Source organism: Oncorhynchus kisutch, linkage group LG11 (genome assembly GCF_002021735.2).
Source record: "Oncorhynchus kisutch isolate 150728-3 linkage group LG11, Okis_V2, whole genome shotgun sequence".
Taxonomy (NCBI): domain Eukaryota; kingdom Metazoa; phylum Chordata; class Actinopteri; order Salmoniformes; family Salmonidae; genus Oncorhynchus; species Oncorhynchus kisutch.
In genome coordinates this window covers 62,063,325-62,087,090 of record NC_034184.2, presented here as the reverse complement: position 1 = coordinate 62,087,090, position 23,766 = coordinate 62,063,325, and the positions used below count along the sequence as shown (strand labels likewise).

Here is a 23,766-nt window from a genome sequence, read left to right as displayed (position 1 = left end):
GAGCGTAACTGATCCAAAAACAGTAATAACACAGGGAGAGACGTTCTTCAAACCTGTTCTGCAGACTCTGGGTGCAGACACCATCCACCACACCCACCAAGCATTTTAACCAGTCATTACATACAGGACAATGGGAGACCAATGGAAAACCAAGCAGATATATTCTAGCCGCAATGTGGCACTAGCAAGCCTGCTGCTCCGATTGCATTCTGACAAATGCATCTTTGTTTCAAAGCAGAAACGCAGGGAACTGAGAAAGTGCAGCTGCAGGTGTAGCTGTAAATTCTGACAGGGGCCACTGGGCCAAGTTACTGACAAGATTATCAAGGTTATTGGGAGATGCTTTTGACAGTGACCTTGCCTTTCTTCATAAAAAAGACAAAAAAATACTATGTTCTCGTGTGGCCTGCCTTGTTCTGCGGCCAACCTTCGATTTGTGCAAAAATCTGTTTCTGACTGGTGTGTTTTGAGTGTAAATGCCAAGCCAAGGGCAGGACAGAACATAGAGTGCTGGGACAAAAGGCTGTGATATTGGATATGAGTGGCTAGGTAGAGGGTGTCAGGAGAGCCTGAATGGGCTACTATGTAACCTGTCACAAGACTTCAAGAATGTTAAAAGATACTTCCACCGGTCTTCTCAACTTGATCCTCCAGAGCGGGCTGGGGATCACCCACATCCATTTCCTCACAAGTGCCTGGGCCGACGCAGTCACGAAATGCCTCGCTGGCACAAGAGGGAACCACAGATAAAGCTTTTCCCAACAAGGACCTTGATCCATGAGCGATTCATCTCTAGTCATTTACAGATCTAGGAGACAATGACGTAGCCCTCTGCTTCTCAGAGACACTTGATGGAGATTGAAATTAGTCCGTTCCAGCACTCTTCCGTGTTTTTTTCACTGGCATTACGAGGCAGTGGCATTTGTGAAAACCAGAGGAAACCTACTTAGCAGCAACACAAAAGACGCATTAAGGAATAGCGAGGATTAGGCATTGCGTTATGAGAAAACAGAGCTTGATGTTAAGAGCTCAGAACATATGGGCGTGAGGGGAAATTCCTGCCCGCTTGCTCTCTCCAAGGGTCCTTTTGGGTTCTGTATAGAAGTACACAAATAGGGTTCAATGGAGGAAAGCTTATTTTTTGGGCCAGCCGGTTCTGTTTTAGCTGATAGGGTTGCACAACTTGTCCCAAGCATGCAATTTCGTTCTTCTAGTGCAATACAACGCTCAGTAATATTTCTAAAGGAAACAAACTTATAAGGAAAAACACCCTGGACTAGAGCCAGTCGACAAAATGAGTCCCACAGCAGAAAAGTTGAATACCCAAGCCGACACAGTGACAAATCTGTCGACGTACCCTTGACCAAAGCCCTTAACCCTCATTTGCTCCAGGTGCGCCGTGCTACTATTGCTGACCATGTAAACCAACACATTTCACAGCACCCATCTGATGTATGGGACAATAAAACACTTGTATGTACTTTTTTTTACCATGCAAGACTAACCGGATAAAGGCAATACAGCACACAAGCCAGGGTCGCCAGGTGGAGCTCAAGTAACCCGCAGTGAACCTAAGACCCTGTCAGAGCATCTGACACTCCATCTGTTCACACTTAAATCCCCCCTCCCCAAACCCTATAAAGCAAATCTATCCCCTCTACATCCCCCCCCAGCCCAACCCCCATTATAGTATTTGCCTTCATCGCATACATCAAATGTACCTTCGACTGTATGGCGAAACTGAATGCCTCATGGGTTGTGTGCCACACAATGATCTGTCTGAAATTGAATTTGATCTGAAAAATTAAGCTAATTGACTGCATCCATTTTAGGCTGGGTTTCTGTACAGCACTTTGAGATATCAGCTGATGTAAATTAATTTGATCCAAATTGGCCCTTTAATTTATAGGCTTGACATAATATTAAATAAACATAGCACCCTACATCCGATCATTTGAACAAAACGTATTCCGACCGTTGAGGAACGCAAGAGGAATCCAAAAAAAGGTTTAAAAATAAATCCCGCTGCAGTACACAATATACAACCAGCATACAGTATCAGTTCTCTATATCTATAGTATTGTTACTTCCACAACCTTTTATAAAATGGAACACAACATTATCTTTGGGTAGAAAACAAATTACTTCTACTCATGATTAAAAATAAATTATGCTGTCATTCTCACAAGTTAAGCCAGTCCTCAATGAACGCAATTCAGTTTGCCCTCTTAGCAACCTACCGCTTTAGCCCAACTCATACTGAATAGTCAAACAAATTACAACTGTGAGGGCTATCCATATGGTGTAATTCTCAAATGAAGACTATTCCTACAAGCCCAAAACTGAGATGGAGAATTGGGCTAGTGAATCAAATGTGACAAGCCGCACGGCAGTTGAGTTTTTCAATAAAACGATTAGAAAACATCTCTATATGTAGTTACCATTGAACCCAACACCATTAACATTGCAAAACACCATAACGTGTGTTCGGGACTTTTACCATTAGAAACCATAACATGGAAACCATTAGAACTGCTGTTGCCTAATGGTTTGTTTGTTCACCAGGAAATGGACCAATTAATACAGACCTTTTTGGAAGGGAATAAACCACAGAGGGGACGTTTCCTGATTAAGCCTAAAATAAGTTAGATGCGGATATGCCCTGATTATTATTTTTGGGACTTCTGAATAACAAGCACGCCAGGCACCATGGGCAAAATATGCCCCAGAAGGGCCAGTCTTACTGTCCATTTGTTAACAAAAAAAATGGCGTCGTAGAGCTAGAAATGCCATAAACAGCTGTTGTCGCAGGACAAGGAGAGCCCAAATGAGAACAGGCGATCATTTTATATTAGAGAGTTCTTTTATTGCTGGGTTTTCGCCACATTCATGACCCTGCATGGACCTTTGATGGCCCCCTCTCTCCGAAGCCCTCCTAGGACTGCAGGCAAGGGGAACATATGCTTTGTGTCTGCACGCAACACGGCCACAGACATGCGCTAGAGCTGCACTGTCACACCATATTTGTCTCTCGGCTTAAGCCAGCGCTGTGAACAGGGGTCTATCGGTGTGCGTTAGCAGCCCTGATTGTATGCCTTCTGCCAGCCTCACGGCCCCCTGCACCACCAGGCTCACGGCGGCTGGGCTGAGTCAAGCAGGCCAGGCAATGCACCCTTGGGTACACCAGCTTCGATCTGTGTCAGGAAACCCCAGTCTGCATCTAGCCTAACTAGCAGCCAGATTAAATATTAAACAACTGGATGTCTGTGTGTGCTTTTGTGAGTCTTAGAGCTGTACTGAGCTGCTCCCCTAAACCACTCCCTCCTTATCAGTCTTAGTCCCTCCTCCAATGAACATAACCGCATGTTTAGTAACAGTCGTCCCTTGGTGATGTCGCCACAAACAACCAAACACCCTCTCGTCAACGTTACATCTGGGTACAAACTAAAAGACAAAGCGTGAAAGACACAAAGACTGAGGTCTAGAGTGACAAACCAGATTGTAAGCACAATCCAGTAAAATCATAGCTGAACAGAATGGCCTGGGACTCCGAGCACGACTCAAGTGGGCTCAACAGAATAGTCTACAACTTAGCCCTAGAACTGACTGTTTACAAGTAACTACTTACAATGGTGTTCAAACTCTTGCTAGGGATTTTGCATACTTCTGTTGTCTAACTGTAGGTCCTTATCACCTGGGATTGTGGACAGACACTACTGGTGCCTGTGCAACTTGCTACTCTCCTCACCACCACTACTACTACAACATTAGCCATGTCTGAGAACCTGGCTCAGAACTTCTGAGCAGAAGCCAATGACTAAAAAGAATGGTCAAAGCTGTCGATCACAAGATACCATTCATTCCTGTGAAGACTCAATAGTGCATTGAAGCAAAATGAAGTCGATTAAGATGGCGTCTCATGGAGACATAACATGTGAAGTTGAGCTACTCCAGCGAGTGACATTGCAAGCTCTCAGTGAACCCCCTCTCATTGAGTAACTCAAGTTGAAGGCCGACCAGGGTCCTGCAAGCTGCTATTAGCAACTAAATTATCCTTAGAACTTCTTCTGTGTGCGATTTTAAAATAAATTGGTTCAAGGAAGCAAAGATTGACATTTCCCCATTCACTATAATGGGGGGATCCTGTTTTCTGCAAACAATGCCTGCAGTACCACAGTTGGCCTGGAATGTATGTAGTTTCAATGAGAGGGGGCAGTTGTTATCCCCATGGCAGCAGCACATCTCACTCCCTCATCCAGGTCTGTCTCACTTCACCAGCCCCACAGCACACTAAAAACTATGGGTGACAGGGCTTTCAGTTGCAGGGCTCCAGAACACACTTCCAGACCAGTGGAGGCTACTGGGGGGGCTCATAATAATGGCTGGAACAGAGTAAATGGAATGGCATCAAACACATGGGAGCCATGTGTTTGATGTTGATACATTTCCACCTATTCCGCTCCAGCCATTACCACATGCCTGTCCTCCCCAATTAAGGTGCCACCAACCTCCTGTGTTCCAGACACTATTAGGGCTGCAGAGTCTGTCCTCCAGCTCAAGACCATGCTGTTCAGAAAAGCGCACTCTGTTCTCATGTCCTCTGGATCTGGCGACATCTGTATATAGCTTTGATTGTAGTCTAGTGTTCTGGAGTGTATTTATTTTTTTGGTGTGACTTGGGTCTGATAAATGCACTTTACAACTTAAATGTATTATAATTAGTATGAATTATTATTAAGTCTAGAGCGCCATTATCTCCCACTGCCATTCCCTTATACTGGAGCAGGACAATGAACACAGCTGCAAATTGAGACGCGAGTCAGGCAATTTGTTACGCCCCAGTCCTCTGGTGTAAATGAGTATGTTGCATGGCCAGATAACCATCCAGCTCCCCTAAAATAAACAAGGGACATGCAAGCAAAGCCTTGGTGATTTTTCATGTAGGAGGAGTGTGGGTGGAGGAGGGAGACTTACTCCACAAACGCCTCCTCCCTCTGTTACCAATCGGTCCATGCTAACCGGATTCCTTAGGACGTCCCTACCCCATTGAAGTTGAAATATAAAATGGTTAGGGCTATGGGAAGGACATCCCAAGGATTCCGGATAGCACTGACCGTTTCCAATCCCACTGGACCATGCAGTTATTGCAGGCAACATAGTGAGGTGCCAGCCAGCTCCTTTCATCTGCTGAGTCCGTCTACACATTTGATATCATGCAGCACGCCCACTCCACTGCAGCATGAGCCTCCTCTGCCTGTGACTCCAACAGCAAGCATCCAAAGGCAGAAAGAGGCCCGTTTCTCCTCGGATTCCTACTCTCTGCTGTCATCAATGTTAATCTGAGCAGGCAGCCTCCTATCCCAGTTGTTTTGATTCCCATTGTCAATTGTTATCCAATGCAAGAATAGGACATACAGTTAACATCATACCTTTGTGTACAAAGTCGTAACCCCCCAAAATATTAAAGTATCTACAACATTCACCAAAGACAGAGTTTGGAATATGAATGAATGACATTTAAACCACTTTCCAAATAAACAATGTTCTTCCTGCATTAGTTAGCTACTATGCTCAATTGATTAAATACTGATGAAGTTGACACATGTTGACAGATGCGTGACAGGCAGACAATCAAAACATCAGCCACCTTTCCCTTGAGAGTTTCTCATGGTTGCATGCCTTGATTTGACCGTGCATGATAATGATTTGTGGCGGCCAATATAGGCCACAATGTGTGCTTAATTATAACCACTGGTTGCTTACCTTGGGTAAATCTCTGAGTTGGTTGGCGTCGAGGAGAAGCTCTTCCAGACTGCGGCTGTAGCGGAATATCTCGTCAGGGACATTTTGCAAATTGCAATGTCGCTTGTCCACCGACTCGACGTGGCGGTTACAGCGCCACAAAGGGATACACTTCAGCATGTCCGGCTGCCGTATTGATTTGGTTGCCGGTGCTACTCAACAATCCGCATCGGAGAGAGAAACGGGGAACGGTTGTGGGGGAGGAGGGAGAGGAAAAAATATCGACAGTGACAGATAAGAGTGGACGTCGAAATCCCGCTGCTCCCACGTCGATCCAGAGGCCAAAAATCCGGTTAAAACCAGGGACAGAATTAATTCCGATCGTCAATTGATATCCCAACTCCAGTCCTTTTCGTTGGCTCTCAGCGACTCAAATCAAACTAAAATGTGATTGATACATACAAATATAATAGCTAAAGTTATCTTCCTTGATTGTTAACTTAGTATATTTTCATTAAAATGCCATCATACGGATAATCTAAAAGAACAAACTACGAAATTAAATGAACGTTTTAATTTCCTTACTTGTGCGACAATATTAAAGCAGCTCAGTCAGCGTTAGCTAACACTAGCCCATTTGTTATTTGATACAAGGAAGCTGGCCTGTCCAGCAAGATCGCCAACTAACTAGGCAAATAGTAATTGGTTCCCCGTTACGAATGTGTGCTCTGCTGCTTAATGCGAGTAGTCCGGTGTAAGCACACCGAACGACCTCTCGAAGGTACGTACGGAGATGGAACTCGTTGGTGTCGCGAGCTAGTCGCTAACATTAGCCACCTTTGTGATCTCTCGTGCCTCTTTAGGCTACGGAAACAAACTGCAATATAAACGACCTTAGGAATTCAAACCCGAAAATTGGCAGTCTTTCACTAACTATTTGCACTGAAAATAATAACCAGAAGTCATAGGAAGCGTTTAAACCAACAAAATGTTGAACCCACAATATCAGCAACAGGATTATGTTCACTAAACCGGAGGTACCGCCGCTTTGTGGCAAGCTGCGCTCGTCTGGAGGGCCACGCAGGAGTCTGGAGGGATGCGGGCAACCTGTGTGGGTCTTCGGGCTTTTGTCTCGGTCTTCATTTAGCGAACAAACATAAGCTATTTGACCAAATACCGGTCTAAAGGAAACCTCTGTAGTTAAATAGTCCGCTGGGGAGTTTCCTCACTCTCCGGCCGGGTGTGTGGTGCTGTTGTAAAAATGTGGTGGGGAGTGCTAACCACGACCTTCCAGCTCCGCCCAGTGGCTCCTCCTTATTGTTGTTGTGGCTGGGTGTGCACGATTTACACCCCCCTTCAACTGACACCTCCCAAAGGTGCAAAGACGCACTTTCTACGCCGCTCATCTCATGGCGCACACATGTCTACCAAGTGCATACTCAACATTTACTTCATAGTAATAGACATCCAACTACAGATAATATTGCACTATTTTTTATAATTGTGGATTCTTGGTTTTTGTAGGACAACTACCGCCCTCCACACGGGTATGACTGCATACGCCGGCCAGTGCGAACACACATATACAGGAAAATAAAAATCAAGTGCATCCATTCATTCCTTCTCCCTCTCTCAGCAAGCACCCAAAACTGCACATAGGTAATAGCGACCCCAAGGGGCTAGGAGGTATTGAATGTACCTTTTAGAAGATGGTTGCCTTTAGGTTCGTGGCGAAACCGCTCTGCTTTGGTTGCTTATCAAATTCCCCCATCTAGCGGTAATGAAAGCAAAGTAGACTTAAACTCAGCCGAATTCAGCAAATGCGTAGGCCTATCGTAGATTGTCAAGAGTGCGCCCGCTGACAGGTAGACATGTAACCTCATTCATGCTTGCTGAGGAACACTCAACTCAGTTATCTTATATGGAGGTGGAGTTGAGTTTTGATAACTGTTCGCACGATTTGATAGTAACATTGAAACCCAATCAGTCGATACTTGTAAAAATGTCAATTCTGAAAATGCTTACCTCTACCCATGTTTTTCTTGTACAACTACGGTCCTTCAGCAGGGTGACATAATTCATACTTTTATATACTGAAAAATATAAACACAATATGTAAAGTGTTGGTCCCATGCTTTACAAGGTGAAATAAAAGATCACAGAAATTTTCCATATGCATAAAAAGCTTATTTCTCTCAAATGTTGTGCACAAATGTTTACATTCCTGTTAGTGTCCATTTCTCCTTTGCCAAGATAACCCTGACAGCTGTGGCATATCAAGAAGCTGATAAAACTGCATGATCATTACACAGGTGTACCTTGTGCTTGGTGACAAAGGCCACTCTAAAATTTGCAGGACCTCCACATCCAGCTTCTTCACCTGCGGGATCTTCTGAGACCGGGACAGCCGATGAAACAGAAGTTTTTCTGTCTGTAATAAAGCCCTTTTTTGGGGAAAAACTCATTCTGATTGGCTGGGCCCGGTTCCCCAGTGGGTGGGCCTATGCCCTCCCAAGGCCCACCTATGGCTGCACCCCTGCCCAGTCATGTGAAAGCCATAGATTCGGGCCTAATGAATTTATTTCAATTGACTGATTTCCTTATATGAACTGTAACTGAATAAAATTGAAATTGTTACGTTGAGTTTATATTTGTGTTCAGTATAGAGTACAACCAACTTTTTCCTAATTTGTGTTGCTCATCTGGAGAAGTAGCGGCCTTGACATATTACAAACTGAGATTCAATTGGCAGAAGCACACTTGTGCGAAGCTGAGCAACACAAATTAGGAAAGTCTGTTTTCGATCAATGTTTTGATTGAAAGTATGAATTTCGGCAACCACCGGTACAGGTATAAGTTTTCAGAATCAACATTTTTACAATTCCCAACATATTTTCATGCAACACTTGCAAAGATACAGTATAATTAAGCCTATTATAGGCTACAACCAGTCAATTATTCAACCTTGTAAAAAAAGCCTCCAGAATCTGAAGTTTAATGTAAAATAAGCTTTATGAAACTGGGAATTACACAATCAGAAACATTTGAACAAAATAACAGATCTCAAATGTGTTCAGTATCCATTTTCAATGCATCTAATTGATTGAAGCTCAATCTATAAAAATGTGGGGGAAAAATTGTGATGCTGACAAAAAAAAAAAAAAAAGTCTTCACAGCAAAGGTCAATAATTGCTCAGACCGTTTTGAAATAGCTACACTATATTTAATAATTTTAGTTAACTGAAATGACTACGTTCTATTGAAATGTCAAGAAATGGGGAATATTAGTATTTGAAATAGGATTTTTCCTTCCCAAAACACATAAGAAATTCACAACAGACATTCACATAGTTGAAGAATTTATTTTTGTGGGTAAATGGGAACCAATAGCTCTAAAACAATTTTTAAAGAGTCCTGACAACTTAAAAATGGGGGTAACCTAATGACTTCTCAATTTGATAACAAAAAAACTGCAAATAATACAAAATAAATCAAGTCTTCACAGTAGGTGACAAAACAAAATCCATGAGGTGCAAATATTATTTTCTTAACCAATCCCTCAAAAGAGACCATTAATAATATTAATATCAACATCAATAAAAAAAATTACAATTTAAAAAGGAGGCCCAAATCTCTAGCAGCAGTGATAGTGGCTGAAGTGAGTTTGAGCAACGGGTATGGGATGGGTGTTGGGCGACCATTTCAGACAGTTTATGCGGAGAGGTCGCTACTGTTAAAGCGCTCTTGGTCGTAGACCTCCGCGATGACCTTGCGACCCCCAAACCAGCGGTCGTTGAGTGCCTGGATGGCCTTGTTCATCTCCGAGACCATGGAGAACTCCACAAAGATCTTGACGATGATCTCGGCATCCTCCTCCTCCCCCTGCTTCTCCTGGTAGATGATGACCCGGTTTACGGCACCAAACTTGCCGCACTCCTCTGTCACCTCGCCCTCCAGGTCGTCATCGATGTCCTCTGGCCCCACCATGTTCCGTAACACCATCACCGTAGACTGGGGAGGGGAAGACAAGTCAATATGTATTCCTACCCAAATCGCATTACATTCAAAATAAATCTACTTTTCAGTGAAAGTACTGCAACTTTTGTACATTTTTTGCAATTAAACAAGGCAAATACAGTGCATTCGGAAAGTATTGAGACATTGACTTTTTCCACATTTTTACAGCCTTATTCTAAAATGGATCAAATAAAAATCCTCCATCTATACACAATACCCCATAATGACAAAGCAAAAAAAAGAAATTGAATTTACATAAGTATTCAGACCCTTTACTCAGTACTTTCTTGAAGCACCTTTGGCAGTGATTAAAGCCTAGAGACTTCTTGGGTATGACACGACAAACCCGGCACACCTGTATTTGGGGAGTTTATCCCATTCTTCTCTGCAGATGTGTCGTGCCATGACAACAACCTCTCCCCCAACATGATCAAGACAAAGGAGATGATTGTGGACTAACGGAAAAGGAGGACCAAGCAAACGCCAATTCTCATCGACAGGGCTGTAGTGGAACAGGTTGAGAGCTTCAACTTCCTTGGTGTCCATATTAACAAAGTTATTTTTCTTTCATCTTTATTTAACCAGGTAGGCCAGTTGAGATCAAGTTCTCATTTAAAACTGCGACCTGGCCAAGATAAAGCAAAGCAGTGGGATAAACAAACGTACAGTCAATAAAACAATAGAAAAAGTCTATATACAGTGAGTGCAAAATGGCATGAGGTGGTAAGGCAATAAATAGGCCATAGTAGCGAAGTACTTACAATTCAGCAAATTAACACTGGAGTGATAGATGTGCAGATGTGCAAGTAGAAATACTGGTGTGCAAAAGAGCAAAAAAAGTAAATAAAAACAATATGGGGATGAGGTAGGTAGTTGGATGGGCTTTTTACAGATAGGCTGTATACAGCTGCAGCTATTGCAATTCTTTACAGTCATTGGCAGCAGAGAACTGTAAGGAAAGGTGTCCAAAGGAGGTGTTGGCTTGGGGATGACCAGTGAGATATACCTGCTGGAGCGCGTGCTACGGGTGGGTGCTGCTACGGTGACCAGTGAGCTGAGAAAAGGCAGAGATTTACCTATAAAAGTGGGTCTGTGGGTCTGACGAGGAATATGTAGCGAGGGCCAGCCGACGAGTGCATACAGGTCACAGTGGTGGGTGGAATATGGGGCTTTGGTGACAAAACGGATGGCACTGTGATAGACTGCATCCAGTTTGCTGAGTAGAGTGTTGGAGGCAATTTTGTAAATTACATTGCCAAAGTCGAGGGTCGGTAGGATAGTCAGTTTTACGAGGCTTTTTGGCAGCATCAGTTAAGGATGCTTTGTTTGCGAAATAGGAAGCCGATTCTAGATTTAATTTTGGATTGGAGATGTTTAATATGAGTCTGGAAGGAGAGTTTACAGTCTAGCCTGACACCTAGGTATTGGTAGTTGTCCACATATTCTAAGTCAGAACCATCCAGAGTAGTGATGCTAGTCGGGCGGGAGGGAATGATCGGTTGAAAAGCATGCATTTAGTTTTACTAGCGTTTAAAAGCAGTTGGAGGCCACGGAAGGAGTGTTGTATGGCATTGACGCTCGTTTGGAGGTTTGTTAACAGTGTCCAAAGAAGGGCCAGATGTATACAGAATTGGGTTCAAGACCGGGCTCTGGATGGGCCACTCAAGGACATTCAGAGACATGCCCCGAAGCCACTCCTGCGTTGTCCTGGCTGTGTGCTTAGGGTCGTTGTCCTGTTGGAAGGTGAACCTTTGCCCCAGCCTGAGGTCCTAAGCGCTCTGGAGGAGGTTTCCATCAAGGATCTCTTTACATCGCTCTGTTCAACTCTCCCGATCCTGACGCGTCTCCCCTCCCTGCTGCTGAAAAACATCCCCACAGCATGGGCTCCCGAGTGGCGCAGCAGTCTAAGGAACTGCATCTCAGTGCTAGAGGCGTCACTACAGACCCTGGTTTAAATTCCAGAACGCATCACAACCGGCATTGATTGGGAGTCCGATAGGGTGGCGCACAATAGGCCCAGTGTCGTCCGGATTAGGGTTTGGCCGTCATCGTAAATAAGAATTTGTTCTTAACAGACTTGCCTAGTTAAAGGTTTCCTCCAGACGTGACGCTTGGCATTCAAGTTCAATCTTGGTTTCATCAGACCAGAGAATCTTGTTTCTCTTGGTCAGAGTCTTTAGATGCCTTTTTACAAACTCCAAGCGGGCTGTCATGTGCCCTTTACTGAAGAGTGGCTTCCGTCAGGCCACTACCATAAAAAGGTCTGATTGGTGGACTGCCGCAGAGATAGTGGTCTTACTGGAAGGTTCTCCACAGAGGCAGTCTGGAGATCTGTCAGAGTGACCATCAGGTTCTTGGTCACCACCCTGATTAAAGACCTTGTCCCCCAATTGCCCAGTTTGGCCAGGCATCAGCTCTAGGAAAAGTCTTGGTGGTACCAAACTTCTTCCATTTAAGTGATGGAGACCACTGTGTTCTTGGGGACCTTCAATGCTGCAGAAATGTTTTGGTACCCTTCCCCAGAACCGTGCCTCAACAAAATCCTGTCTTGAAAATCGACAGACAATTCCTTCGACTTCATGGCTTGGATTTTGCTCTGACATGCACTGTCAATTGTGTGACGTTATAGACCGATGTGTACCTTTCCAAATCATGTCCAATCAATTAAATTTACCACAGGTGGTCCAATTACGTTGTAGAAACATCTCAAGGATTATTTTTTATTTTACCTTTATTTAACTAGGCAAGTCAGTTCCAACAGGACAACAACCCTAAGCACACAGCCAAGACAATGCAGGAGTGGCTTCAGGCCAAGTCTCTGAATGCCCTTGAGTAGCCAAGCCAGAGCTTGGACTTGAGACCGATCTAACATCTCTGGAGACACCTGAAAATAGCTGTGCAGCGACGCTCCACATCCAACCTGACAGAGCTTGAGATGATCTGCAGAGAAGAATGGGAGAAACTCCCCAAATACAGGTGTGCCAAGCTTGTAGATATATACCATAGAAGAATTGAGGCTGTAATCGCTGCCAAAGGTGCTTCAACAAAGTACTGAGTAAAGGGTCTGAATAATTATAAGATGTACAAACATTTATAAAAAACTGTTTTTACTTTGTCTTCATGGGGGAGGGAGAGAAACAATTTAATCTATTTTAGAATGAGGTTGTAACGTAACCATGTCGGAAAAGTGCAGGGTTCTGAATACTTTCCGAAAGCACTATATACACACAATCTTCATGTGTGATCTTACCTCTGATTTCCTCAGCAGTTTCTGCATGACCATGTGCCTGGCGCTGCTTCCGGAAATGCTCATGTGTTCTTGGTCGCTCAACATCTCCTGGCCTGTCCCATCCTGCAGCATCTCTTTCTCCTCCTGCTTCTTCTTCTGAAGCTCTTGTAGAGAGGGGTTTATTTGGGCCGGGTTGGTGATCACAGGCGGTGAGGCCAGCACAGGGTTGACCAGGCCCACCTGGGGCAGCACTGGCAGGTTAGGACGCACTGGTGTCACACCTACAGGGACATTCACACACATCAGCCATACATAAATACATCTTCATTGATATGGTTTCTCCGAGAGAACATGGCCATTCATAGGAGTCAAAACCTGTTGCAATTTCATTGTTTCTCTAATTGGCCGCATGTGAACCAACTGTAGTCAAGCTTTTTTTTAACACATTCTCAAATGAGCAGGATCAGATGGAAAAACTACAAAAACTGGCTGACCAGATAATCCCGCTCAACACAGTAGCATTGAGTAGATAAGATACACACTTGGAAATAATTTTAAACGATCCAGTGCACAGGTCAGTGGACAATACTCTGTACTCACACATGTCTCGATACACACCTGTGATCATTCCGGGGGCCTGGGCAGCCATGACTGCCTGAGGGATGCCCATGGAGCCCATTTGTCCCATTTGTCCCATCTGACTCATTTGGCCCATCTGGTTCGCCCCGGCCATCGCCCCCAAGATGGACGCCCCGGTCACAGCCTCCTTGAGAGAGGGGCGGGACGCATTAGCAGGAAAACACAGTGAGGTTGCACAGTCAGACTTTATACAGCATGTATAGTGCTCTACTCTGCATTAGGGTTGGGGGATGTCCACCTTTGTCCTATCGTGATTAAGTACCCATAAAACATTGCGATATTCAATGATACTGACCCCCTACTGGCCAACCACCCAAAAGACTTAACAAAAATAAAAAATAAAAAAATACCGGTAAAAAGGACCACTAGCGCGAGCTCGCAGGACAGTCTGAGGCAAAGTCATTAATATTCTAGAGTTAAGTCAGGTGACTGGTTGAGCCTTCTTGGGTGAGTGACGTCACAAATGTTTCTTGTTCACCAGCATGAGCACTAAGCACTGAACAACTTGGGAAACCCAGCTTCAGCTTAATTAAGAAATATATTAAAGCCTTACCAGCTAGCTAACCACTCCATTTTACTGTCCGATCCTTTTCATAAAAGTCCACTAATTGTTATTTTTTACCTTTCCGCAAGCCATCTGTTGCTTGATATGAGCAAGTTCACACAAATGTATCAAATAATAGGTCATCCACAACTAGTTGGCTAGTAACATTTGTGGCTATTGGCTGGCTACTCAACTTAGTGTATGTAAACTTCTGACCCACTAAAATTGTGATAGTGAGTTATAAGTGAAATAGTCTGTCTGTAAACAATTGTTGGAAAAATGACTTGTGTCAGGCTCAAAGTAGATGTCCTAACCGACTTGCCAAAACTATAGTTTGTTATCAACAAATTTGTGGAGTGGTTGAAAAACAGGTTAATGACTCCAACCTAAGTGTATGTAAACTTCCGACTTCAACTGTACATATAAATCATTCTGACGGGACATGTTGTGCTGCTTTGTTGAAAACCTTAGCTCCGTCTACATTGTTCTTTCATTGTGTAAATTGTTTAACATTTATTGAAACTGTTATAGCCTGCATAACCTAAGGAATAGGCAACTTGCCGTGGCCCTCTCTACAATTGTCAGATTAGTAGTGCCAAGCCAATATACAAAATTCTACAACTACAAATTGTCAATATAAACTTCCACTAAACTCAACAATACTATTTATTACTAAACAGAACTATGACTACTGTTAACAGTGACAGATATAGCAGTGAGGGTGTGTGCTTGCTAAGCAGTGAGACTCCAGGGAGTAATTAGCTTCCACACCCAAAAGCACTGAACAAAAATATAAAACACAAGTGTTGGTCCCATGTTTCATGGGCTGAAAAAAGAAATAAATCCCATAAAATGTTCCAAAAAGCTTATTTCTCAAATTGTTAACAAATTTGTTTACATCCATGTTAGTTAGCATTTCTCCTTTGCCAAGATAATTCATCCACCTGACAGGTGTGGCCTATCAAGAAGATGATTAAAAACATATGATCATTACACAAGGGCACTTCTGCGCTGGGGAAAATAAAAATGTGGCATTTGACACAACACCGCAGATGTTTCAAGTTGAGGGAGCGTTCAGTTTGGCATGCTGGCTGCAGGAATGTCCACCAGAGCTGTTGCCAGAGAATTGAATGTTCATTTCTGAACAACAAGCTGCCTCTAATGTCAGACCACACGTAACCGTTTGTGGGGGGGGGGAACTGATTCTGATTGGCCTATGCCATCCAAAGCCCACCCATGGCTACGCCCTGCCCAGTCATGTGAAATCCATAGATTAGGGCCCAATGAATGCATTTCATCTGACTGATTCCCTTATATGAACAATAACCCAGTAAAATCTTGGCATGTTTGTGTCAACATTTGTATTCAGTATATTTTACAGGAGCTTAGTATTATAGTACTTAGAATTACAAGGGAAGAGGGCCAGCCCTCATTTGACAGGGGATAAACTTTTGCAACCGTGGGTTGAGCTCACATCACAACAAGCAGACATGGCACAGCAAATGTTGTTAGCAAACACAGAGCAGTGAACTTAGAATACTTTATATTGCCCTGCACGGGTTCTGCATTATCAATTCATCAAATACTGTATTAAATTCTACCGCACAGAAAATAGAAGATTCAGATTTATATACACATACATTATATATCTCTTTAGTTTATTAATTATACTTATCACATTTTAACAAAAGGTCACACCTAGCTACCTACAGTGAGCTCCAAAAGTAGTGGGACAGTGACAAATATTTTGTTGTTTTGGCTCTGTACTCAAGCACTTTGGATTGGAAACGATACTGTAACTGAGGTTAAAGTGCAGATTTTCAGCTTTAATTTGAGGGTATTTTGATATCGGGTGAACTGTTTAGAAATTACAGCACTATTTGTACATAGTTTCCCCCCCCCCCCCCCCCCCATTTTTAGGGGGACAAATTCACTTCCGTATTATACATTAAAATGTTTAGTATTTGGTCCTATATTCATAGCACGCAATGACTACATCAAGCTTGTGACTCTACACATTTCTTTGATGTATTTACTGTTTGTTTTGGTTGTGTTTCAGATGATTTTGTGCCCAATAGAAATTAATGGTAAATAATAGAGTCACTTATTGTAAATAAGAATAGAATATTTCTAAACACTTCAACATTAATGTGGATGCTACAGTGAATTAATCCTGAGTAATGATTAGTGAGAAAGTTAGAGGCACATATATTTTTTGTAGTTAGACTTGTCACATCGCCGCAACAGGAGTCGCTAGAGCGCGATGGGACATGGACATCCCGGCCGGCCAAACCTTCCCCTAACCCGGATGATGCTGGACCAATTGTGCGCCGCCTCATGGGTCACCCGGCCGGCTTCAACACAGCCTGGGATTGAACCCAGGCCTGTAGTTACGCCTCAAGCATTGCGATGCAGTGTCTTAAACCGCTACGCCACTCGGGAGGCTAGCACAAATATTTGTACTAGTTTAATACACATAAGTGACTTTGTCCCAATATGTTTGGTCCCCCATGTACAAAAAGTGCCGTAAATTCTACATGGGTCACCAGATACGGGTGAAAATACCCTCAAATTAAAGCTGACAGTCAGCACTTTACCCTCAGTCATTGTATCATTTCAAATCCGAAGTGCTGAAGTACAGAGCCAAAATAACAAGAAAATGTGTCGCTGTCCCAACACTTTTGGAGCTCACTGTATATCAGAGGTATATTTACCTGGAAGGCCAATAGATCCCTTTGGAAGGGAATCATACTTGCCTGGGCCGTTATCTTAGCGGTGGCTGCTGCAGCAGCCACGGCTGCAGCGGGCGGCAGGCCACCAGGCTGGGTGGGGGTCAGCATGGGCATGGGCGGGGTTACGGCCTTGCCCACCCGCAAGTACTGGCCCCCCAGGTCAAACAGGTTCATGGAGGACACTGCATCCAGGGACGACTGGGGCTTGTCATACTCTGCCAGGGAGAGAGGGGGGAAAGAGGAGTTAGGAGGACAAACACACAGCAACAGCACATCCTGAGGGCCGCCAAACGCCTCTCTGCTCACCGATGAAGCCAAAGCTCTTGTGTCTTCCTGTGGTGGGGTCCCTGGCTAACGTGCAGGACTTGATCCTCCCGAAGGCCTCAAAGACGCTCTTGATGTCCTCGTCTGAGAGGTCTGGGTGGACGGAAGCCACGAAGATCCGGTTGTAGGCGCGCGCCTCCTCTGCCAGCTGGTCGATGATGGGTTGCGCCTGACCAATGTTACCTGGCCGCCCCACCTACAGCACAGATACCAGCACAGGGCCAATGAGTGGGGTGTCACAGCCCACTGACCGAGCAACGCAACACCTCGAGCTCCAAAACCGAAGATCGAAGGAGACCATTTCTCTTTGCAATTGGTCTCGTGTGGCTCAGCTGGTAGAGCATGGTGCTTGCAACACCAGGGTTGTGGGTTCGATTCCCACGGGGACCAGTACGAAAATGTACGCACTCACTACTGTAAGTTGCTCTGGATAAGAGCATCCGCTAAATAACTAAAATGTAATCGCAGCCCAATGTATTCTTTGCCAAGTTTCCACTAGCCTTGTTAAACAGCATCTTTCCACCAGGGCTTTCTGCAAAGGCTTAGGTAATACGAGTGATGTGAAACGTGACAACCTGCACTATAGAGTAGAGACAACACCTTCTATTGACACTTCTTTCTCACTCTCCCCCTTTTCTTTCTGGATTATAGAAACTGACAACATACCAACAACTCAGATAGTCAATTTAAAATCATCACCTGGAAATTAACTAGAGCGAAGATCACGTAAAAAAAAAAAAAAAAAGGAGATCAAGAAAACAGCCTGTCTAGAACTCATGAAGATAATTCTACTGTAAAAGCTGCTTCACTCACTCAGGCAGTTTCGAAAAACACTGAAAGGCCTGTTCAGAATGCCTCAGCCAGAGCTACGGCTGAGGATCAACTAGTGGAAATGCTTAAAGAATTAACAAGAAAACCACACGTGTGGCTAGCACTACACTTTCGAGAGTAGTTGGAGGTATCTCCTCTAACTGTCCAGCTATAGGCTAGTGTTTGGAGCGTCTCTATTAGCGGCTATGTAGTATATGATCTGTGCTGCAGGTCGGGCGGCCAAGCGACACCAACCAGGCGCAGCCCATCATCAGCACATCTCGGACACAGAGCAACACATCATCGTACGCTGCCCGGGCATCCTAGAGGAACTGGTCACTAAAACAATGTGGTGATGACATCATGGAAGCAGAACACAGCAGACATTCACAAAAAAACACCCGCGCGCACACAGACATGCGCGCACACACACAAAACACACACGCACCCAAACACACACACGCATACCTGTAAATGAATTGACATACATACAAGCAAAGAAAGACAAAAGAAATGAGTGGCTTTAGATAACACTTCCATACAGAATTTAGAGAGACTACCAATTAGTGATTCACACAGAAATAATAGTTCAGTTACACGGAAAGAGCGAAATGAGGATTTCGAACTGGATCCATGTGTTCTCGATAGAAATGAAAAGAAAACAAAAAGAAGGTTAAAAAAGGTAATAGCAGGAGCACCCCTCTTTCCAGGGGTATAGAGGGGGTTCTGAGAGGTCCACTTCCACTGGGCCGGACAGGCTGACTCTCCAGGCCACTCACCTTGATGTTCCTGCCCCCAAGCATGACTGAGTTCATCTGCTCCAAAGCCAGCTGTGCCGCCTCCGGGATCTCATACTCCACAAAGGCAAAGCCCTGCACAGACAGATACAACCATGGGACAACAGTCCACCACATTACAGACACGTGCATGCCACATTCCCCTGTAGTGCTTCAGTTTCCCCTCACATCATTTAGTATAGATGTGATTCTAATCACATTGCAACGCTGTGTGATGTGGTTTAAGGGTGCTCTATACACGGACCTTGTGCTTCATTGTAACGGAGTCCCATGACATGTCAATGCTCTTGATGGGGCCAAAAGGGGCAAAGGCCTGTCTGATGGTGTCCTCCCCGAGCTCATAGTATATGGAGCCCACATACACCCGGCACATGATGGCTAGAGCACGCTGACGCTGAGCCGCCACCTGGTAACCCCGGAGAAAAACACACCATGATGTTTAGGGGGTCTATGAAAGCAAGAACACACAAAAATAAATCTAGATGTGTATGGGTAAATTATTTTTTATATTGAAATGTAATTTATTTGTTTAATTCTGTATGGTGTTTGCTTTTCCCAACAATAGACGTACAGGCCAATGTCAGGGACAGACGCAATCTGGGCATACGCAACAGAGTCCCGGACAACGATTTTGCGACTAGCTACACAAAGATGAACAATTTGGTGAATGCTGGCACCCAAACAGCTACGTAATTTTTAAAAAATGTATGTTTCTCATTACTGCATTAATATGGGTGAAAGCACTGAAGGTGACATGGATGTCCTTCGCTAATATTTGGCTCCTGAAACGGACCTGTAGTCCAGGGCTGCATATAGTGTATATTGTGACATTTCAACATGGCGAACAAATTAAATAAACACCTATATCAGTTGAATAGCATCCATTAAAAGCCTAAGGAAAACATTTTACACTTACGTCTCTAAGGGGAGTGAGGGATGGTTAACCACTGAAAGCAGAGTTTACTGGGTCCTTTAATCAAGTATTTTTTACTTGAGCATAGCTGCTTTTACTATCACCCACAGGCAAAACTAACAGCCTAATCTATTACAGAAGAGAAAAGTGATTTCCCCTTACAGCATCAAATTTGAGATTGCCAAAAATTCCTGTTTGAGCAGTTCTCTCATCTTTGGTTATTGAAAGAGACTGCTAACCCTCTTTAGCCCCACACCAAAGCTGGCTTTTTCAGCTTCAATCAATGCAAAGTACAAGCATATTTACAAAGAAGACATGGACTTCCCCCATGTTAATTTTCTCAACCACCCTTGGATAGCCATTTCAGGCTAGTGTAAAAAGCCATCATACTGCTAAAATGCCCCGATGAAGTTTGTATTGTGCTCAAATGTATGAATTCATACATAACGTCCTAATATAAATCACTTTCAGTGTAAAAACAAACAAAAAAAACACATCAACAGCTGTTGCCACTAGTGGAAGTACTTCCGGGCATTTCTTCTGAAATGGTGCAGTGGGCATACAAACACAGCTTCATTAACCAGACTGAATTAAGCAGAAACAGTGTGTGTAAGAACTGGTCCCTCATAATTATTATGTTAAAAACCATGTCTTCTTTTGAAATATGAGTTCTTTGGTCAGCTGCTATGGCTATGATTGAGGCCAGAGTGGCCAATCAAAGAAGGGTAACTGTCCTTTTTAACAGGAATGCGAACAGAGAAAAAAAGTTTAATCTATTGACCGATTGTAAAGGTGAGAGAGGATCTCCAAAGCCCATTGTCACTGCTGCCATCTGAAAGACAGTAAAGATGAAAAAGGTGCTGAAAAGTAGGTTAGATATATATATTTAAGCTTTGCTTTTTCAAATGTCATTGCTTTGATATACATCAGCTAGACACACATCCCCTAAAAGACTTTGACTTTCCCTCTGCTGTCCCACCCACTCCAATCTGCCCCAAAGCATTTCACAATATTACCCCACATTCAAGACATTCAAAAGCCCTATGTGGGACCAAGTGCAAAGCATTCAACATGTTTAACTAAGTCTTCATGTTGATCTTCTCCAGCTGAAAAAGAAGAAGCAGAAGCAAGAGGACAAACATCCCTATCCCATCACCGTAAGCAGAGAAACACACTTGTATATGCTGTGCTGCAGTTGTGAAGGATGTTACTATTTTTTTGTGCTACTGAACAATCAAGTATTGTTTGTAACTACAAAGTTACTAGGGCAGATGCTTTTAACTGTACATATGATATTCCAAGTTACTCTTAGAAATGAGGCTAAAATTGAGTGTGGTTGGTGTTAAGGGAAGAACATATGGTCAAGAGGATGGAGAGTTTAGTTGCAGGAGTACAGAATTCAGCACATCTCACCTGCAAGTTGGTGAGCTGCTGTTGCTGATGGGCAATGGTCTGCTTTACCAAGACACTCTTAATGCTCTGCTCCATGGCATATTTCTTTGCCTGGAGAAAAGTCCGTCAGCGTGAGAAAGATTCGTGGAACCGCAGGCAAATTGACTGATCTTGAGTCATTACGTATACACCTGTATTTAGTCATGCTTATGTAGTAGGCTCACCCTTTGTAGAGCCTCCTGCTGCTCCGGGGTGAGAGGCGGCAGGCCAAGCTTCCCACCTGTGCCCTGTCCATTCTCCATCATCAGAGCTGTCCCTCCCTGAAGAACCACAGCAGGAAAGAAATGAATACACATCTGAGCATCCTCAGAGACAGGAACACATTCATTGGAGAAATTGCCATGCGCTGCACATTTGGTATGCTGCATGTCTGTTCTTCTATGACCATCTTTTAAGAGATTTGAGGTATAGAGATTGAGAATAATCACAGTGCAAATATCATACTGGAGAAGCGGAAGCAATTAATCATGATTTGGAAGCAGTAATCTCGATTAGAATAGTTATAGGCCTAAAAGCACAAAATCCAACCAGTCACCAGTGATTGGAACGCACAATGGGTGCGTAGCGATTATTTCCTTACCTACAACCTGATAAACGCTGGGACCACCAGAGGCAGGATAACCCCAAGGGGAAGAGTGATGGGGAAGCCTTAACAATTCAAAAAGTCTGAGAGAGAGAAAATGCTTTCAGACTAATGTTAGCAGCTGCAAGGCGGTAAACTTGGTATCCTCCATTTGCACCGAGTGTTTGCCTAGGTAATTTCCTACCAATTTAGCTAGATAACTATGTAGCTAGTAAGTATATAATGCATAGTGTTCGTATAGAAGCAAGTACAAAGCTAGCTAAAGTTAACTAAGTTCGTTGACTAACTTGATACACTTCAGTAAAGCTCAATTTAACGTCGGTTGGGCTAACGTTAGGCGAGCTATAGTCAGTTAACTAGCAATCTAGCTAAGCTGGTCGATGCATCGTTAGGCTAAATAACATTTCACCATTTTCAATCATGACTCGTGCATTGTAATTCCAACAATAGTCTGTCACACTAGCAGTTCGATCTGTGATTAGTTGGCTACAAATACGACACATTTAGCGATTGCTTTATTTGTGTAGCTAAATAGCATTAGCCAGGAGCATATTGTCGCAGTAGATAGCAAGCTAGCTAGCTAAAAGGCCTCATGCCTAAATTCAGGTTTTGTAAATTAAACATGGTTAATGGGAATAAACCAATAATTCCCACAATATATGTATACGCACAACTATTAAACAAAGAAAACAATAACGGAGTTCATATTTAACTTATTTAGCAAGCTATTTACCGCAATCTCCGTCACCGCCATAAGCACACCTTCTTGAATAGGCCCCGCCGTTCTTCTTCTTCTTTAAATTTAATTAGCGGATTGCGTCAAACTGTGAGGTGCATACACCGCCACCTCCTGTACTGGAGCGTGAGTCCGGTCGCGGGCCACTGACTGTATCCCTATAAAGCTACAACAATGGAAGGGAAAAGGACTGGGAAAAGGGAAGAATTATTGCCCTATAAACAACAACAACTCAACAGTATTATGCTACTTGGCCCTATCTGATCCTACACCAGGCCTGGCAGCTTGGGAGAACGGCAAACCATCTTCAACCATCTTGTACACCCAAGTACTTCTCTGCAGCTGCCACCACAGCATTGATTTTATGTGATTTACGTTCCATTTCTGCGGTACAGTTGATAACCATGGCTTTGAATGCTAAGAAGCCAACCTTAATGAAGCACATGGTATTCCTATTGCTCTCTATTGGCCTTGACCTACTCACAGGGAGCCTCTTAGGATGCCTTGCCCTGGACCCATCTTCCTCTACTACTCTCTTCACTGCCTCAGAATACGACACCTTGTGTGCTACTCTGACCCTGGCAACCTCGACCTGTCTTTCTCTAACCGGGACACTTCTGATCTCCAGCAACATGAGTATCCCTCAATGATGTATATAAGAATAAGGTGTTTTATTGTCACATACAGTGGATAGGTGCAGTGAAATGTGTTGTTTTACAGGGTCAGCCATAGAAGTACAGTGCCACTTGAGCAAATTAGGGTTAAGGGCACATTGTCAGATGTTTTTATTTGTCAGATCGGATGTTCAAACCAGCGACCTGTTCGGTTACTGGTCCAACTCTCCAACCGTTAGGCTACTTGCCACCTTGGATTGCTGATGTTATGTATTGGCCAATAACAGGCCATATTGGCACTACTCAGAAAAGCAGTCCTCCATAGAAATTAATGAAATTCTACAGCCAGGCAACAAACCCTAATAGGGATTTTTTCCCCCCTTAATAATATCACAATCAACCTTTACCGGTTCAATGTAGACACAAATATAATACTTTTTTGTATAAAAAATATTCCCGAAATATTGTATTTAAATATGCAAATCAGGCAACAACTCATTAAATATAAACATATTTGCATATCCCGCAAATACGTTTTCTGGACACTGGATTACGTCAGCCTAAATATTTGGGTTTCATATTGTTAAAGATGTTTTCACATATAGTCCTCTTTAAGGGTGTTTTCACCAATTTC

At 43.6% G+C, this 23,766-nt stretch overlaps 2 protein-coding genes and 1 non-coding gene across 28 annotated transcripts in view; 1 reads left to right on the top strand and 2 right to left on the bottom strand.

Moving 5' to 3' along the window:
• LOC109900186 (protein scribble homolog) overlaps positions 1 to 7,033 on the bottom strand; it is a 99,967-nt gene extending 92,934 nt beyond the window's left edge. For 10 of the 23 annotated variants that reach the window (XM_031836052.1, XM_031836055.1, XM_031836054.1 and 7 more), the window contains exon 1: positions 5,764 to 7,032. In XM_031836052.1, coding sequence (XP_031691912.1) covers positions 5,764 to 5,922 — 159 coding nt within the window. In that variant the 5' untranslated portion in view covers positions 5,923 to 7,032. Of the gene's footprint in view, positions 1 to 5,763 lie in introns of all 23 variants that reach the window. The other 13 variants (XM_031836045.1, XM_031836049.1, XM_031836051.1 and 10 more) reach the window with 3 other exon arrangements.
• Positions 7,034 to 9,088: 2,055 nt separating this feature from the next.
• Positions 9,089 to 22,653, bottom strand: LOC109899451 (poly(U)-binding-splicing factor PUF60). 4 transcript variants are annotated; one of them, XM_020494699.2, is made up of 12 exons: positions 22,516 to 22,653; positions 21,780 to 21,865; positions 21,364 to 21,459; positions 21,161 to 21,250; positions 20,529 to 20,579; positions 19,079 to 19,240; positions 18,817 to 18,909; positions 17,210 to 17,423; positions 16,886 to 17,118; positions 13,607 to 13,754; positions 13,010 to 13,269; positions 9,089 to 9,753 (listed from the first exon to the last, which is right to left on the bottom strand). In XM_020494699.2, the coding sequence occupies exons 3-12, from the start codon at positions 21,442 to 21,444 to the stop codon at positions 9,454 to 9,456; spliced, it is 1,632 nt and encodes a 543-aa protein (XP_020350288.1). In that variant the 5' UTR covers positions 21,445 to 21,459; positions 21,780 to 21,865; positions 22,516 to 22,653; the 3' UTR covers positions 9,089 to 9,453. The 4 variants fall into 4 exon arrangements, with proteins under 4 accessions (XP_020350288.1, XP_020350287.1, XP_020350290.1 ...); XM_020494698.2 differs by having other exon boundaries at positions 13,589 to 13,754; positions 22,516 to 22,639; XM_020494701.2 differs by having other exon boundaries at positions 16,928 to 17,118; positions 22,516 to 22,639.
• Positions 17,543 to 17,617, top strand: trnaa-ugc (transfer RNA alanine (anticodon UGC)). The gene has a single exon. It is a non-coding gene; the product is annotated as a tRNA-Ala (tRNA).
• Positions 22,654 to 23,766: the final 1,113 nt, after the last annotated feature.

What these genes read in the sequence shown, in the direction of transcription:
- LOC109899451 (XM_020494698.2), bottom strand. Translation starts at nt 21,444, where the DNA reads ATGATGGAGAATGGACAGGGCACAGGTGGGAAGCTTGGCCTGCCGCCT. An exon ending in TTGGGGGCAGGAACATCAAG is followed by an intron (nt 17,424 to 18,816) that starts GTGAGTGGCCTG and finishes TCTGTGCTGTAG; the next exon opens with GTGGGGCGGCCAGGTAACAT. An exon ending in CAAGAGCTTTGGCTTCATCG is followed by an intron (nt 17,119 to 17,209) that starts GTGAGCAGAGAG and finishes TCTCCCTGGCAG; the next exon opens with AGTATGACAAGCCCCAGTCG.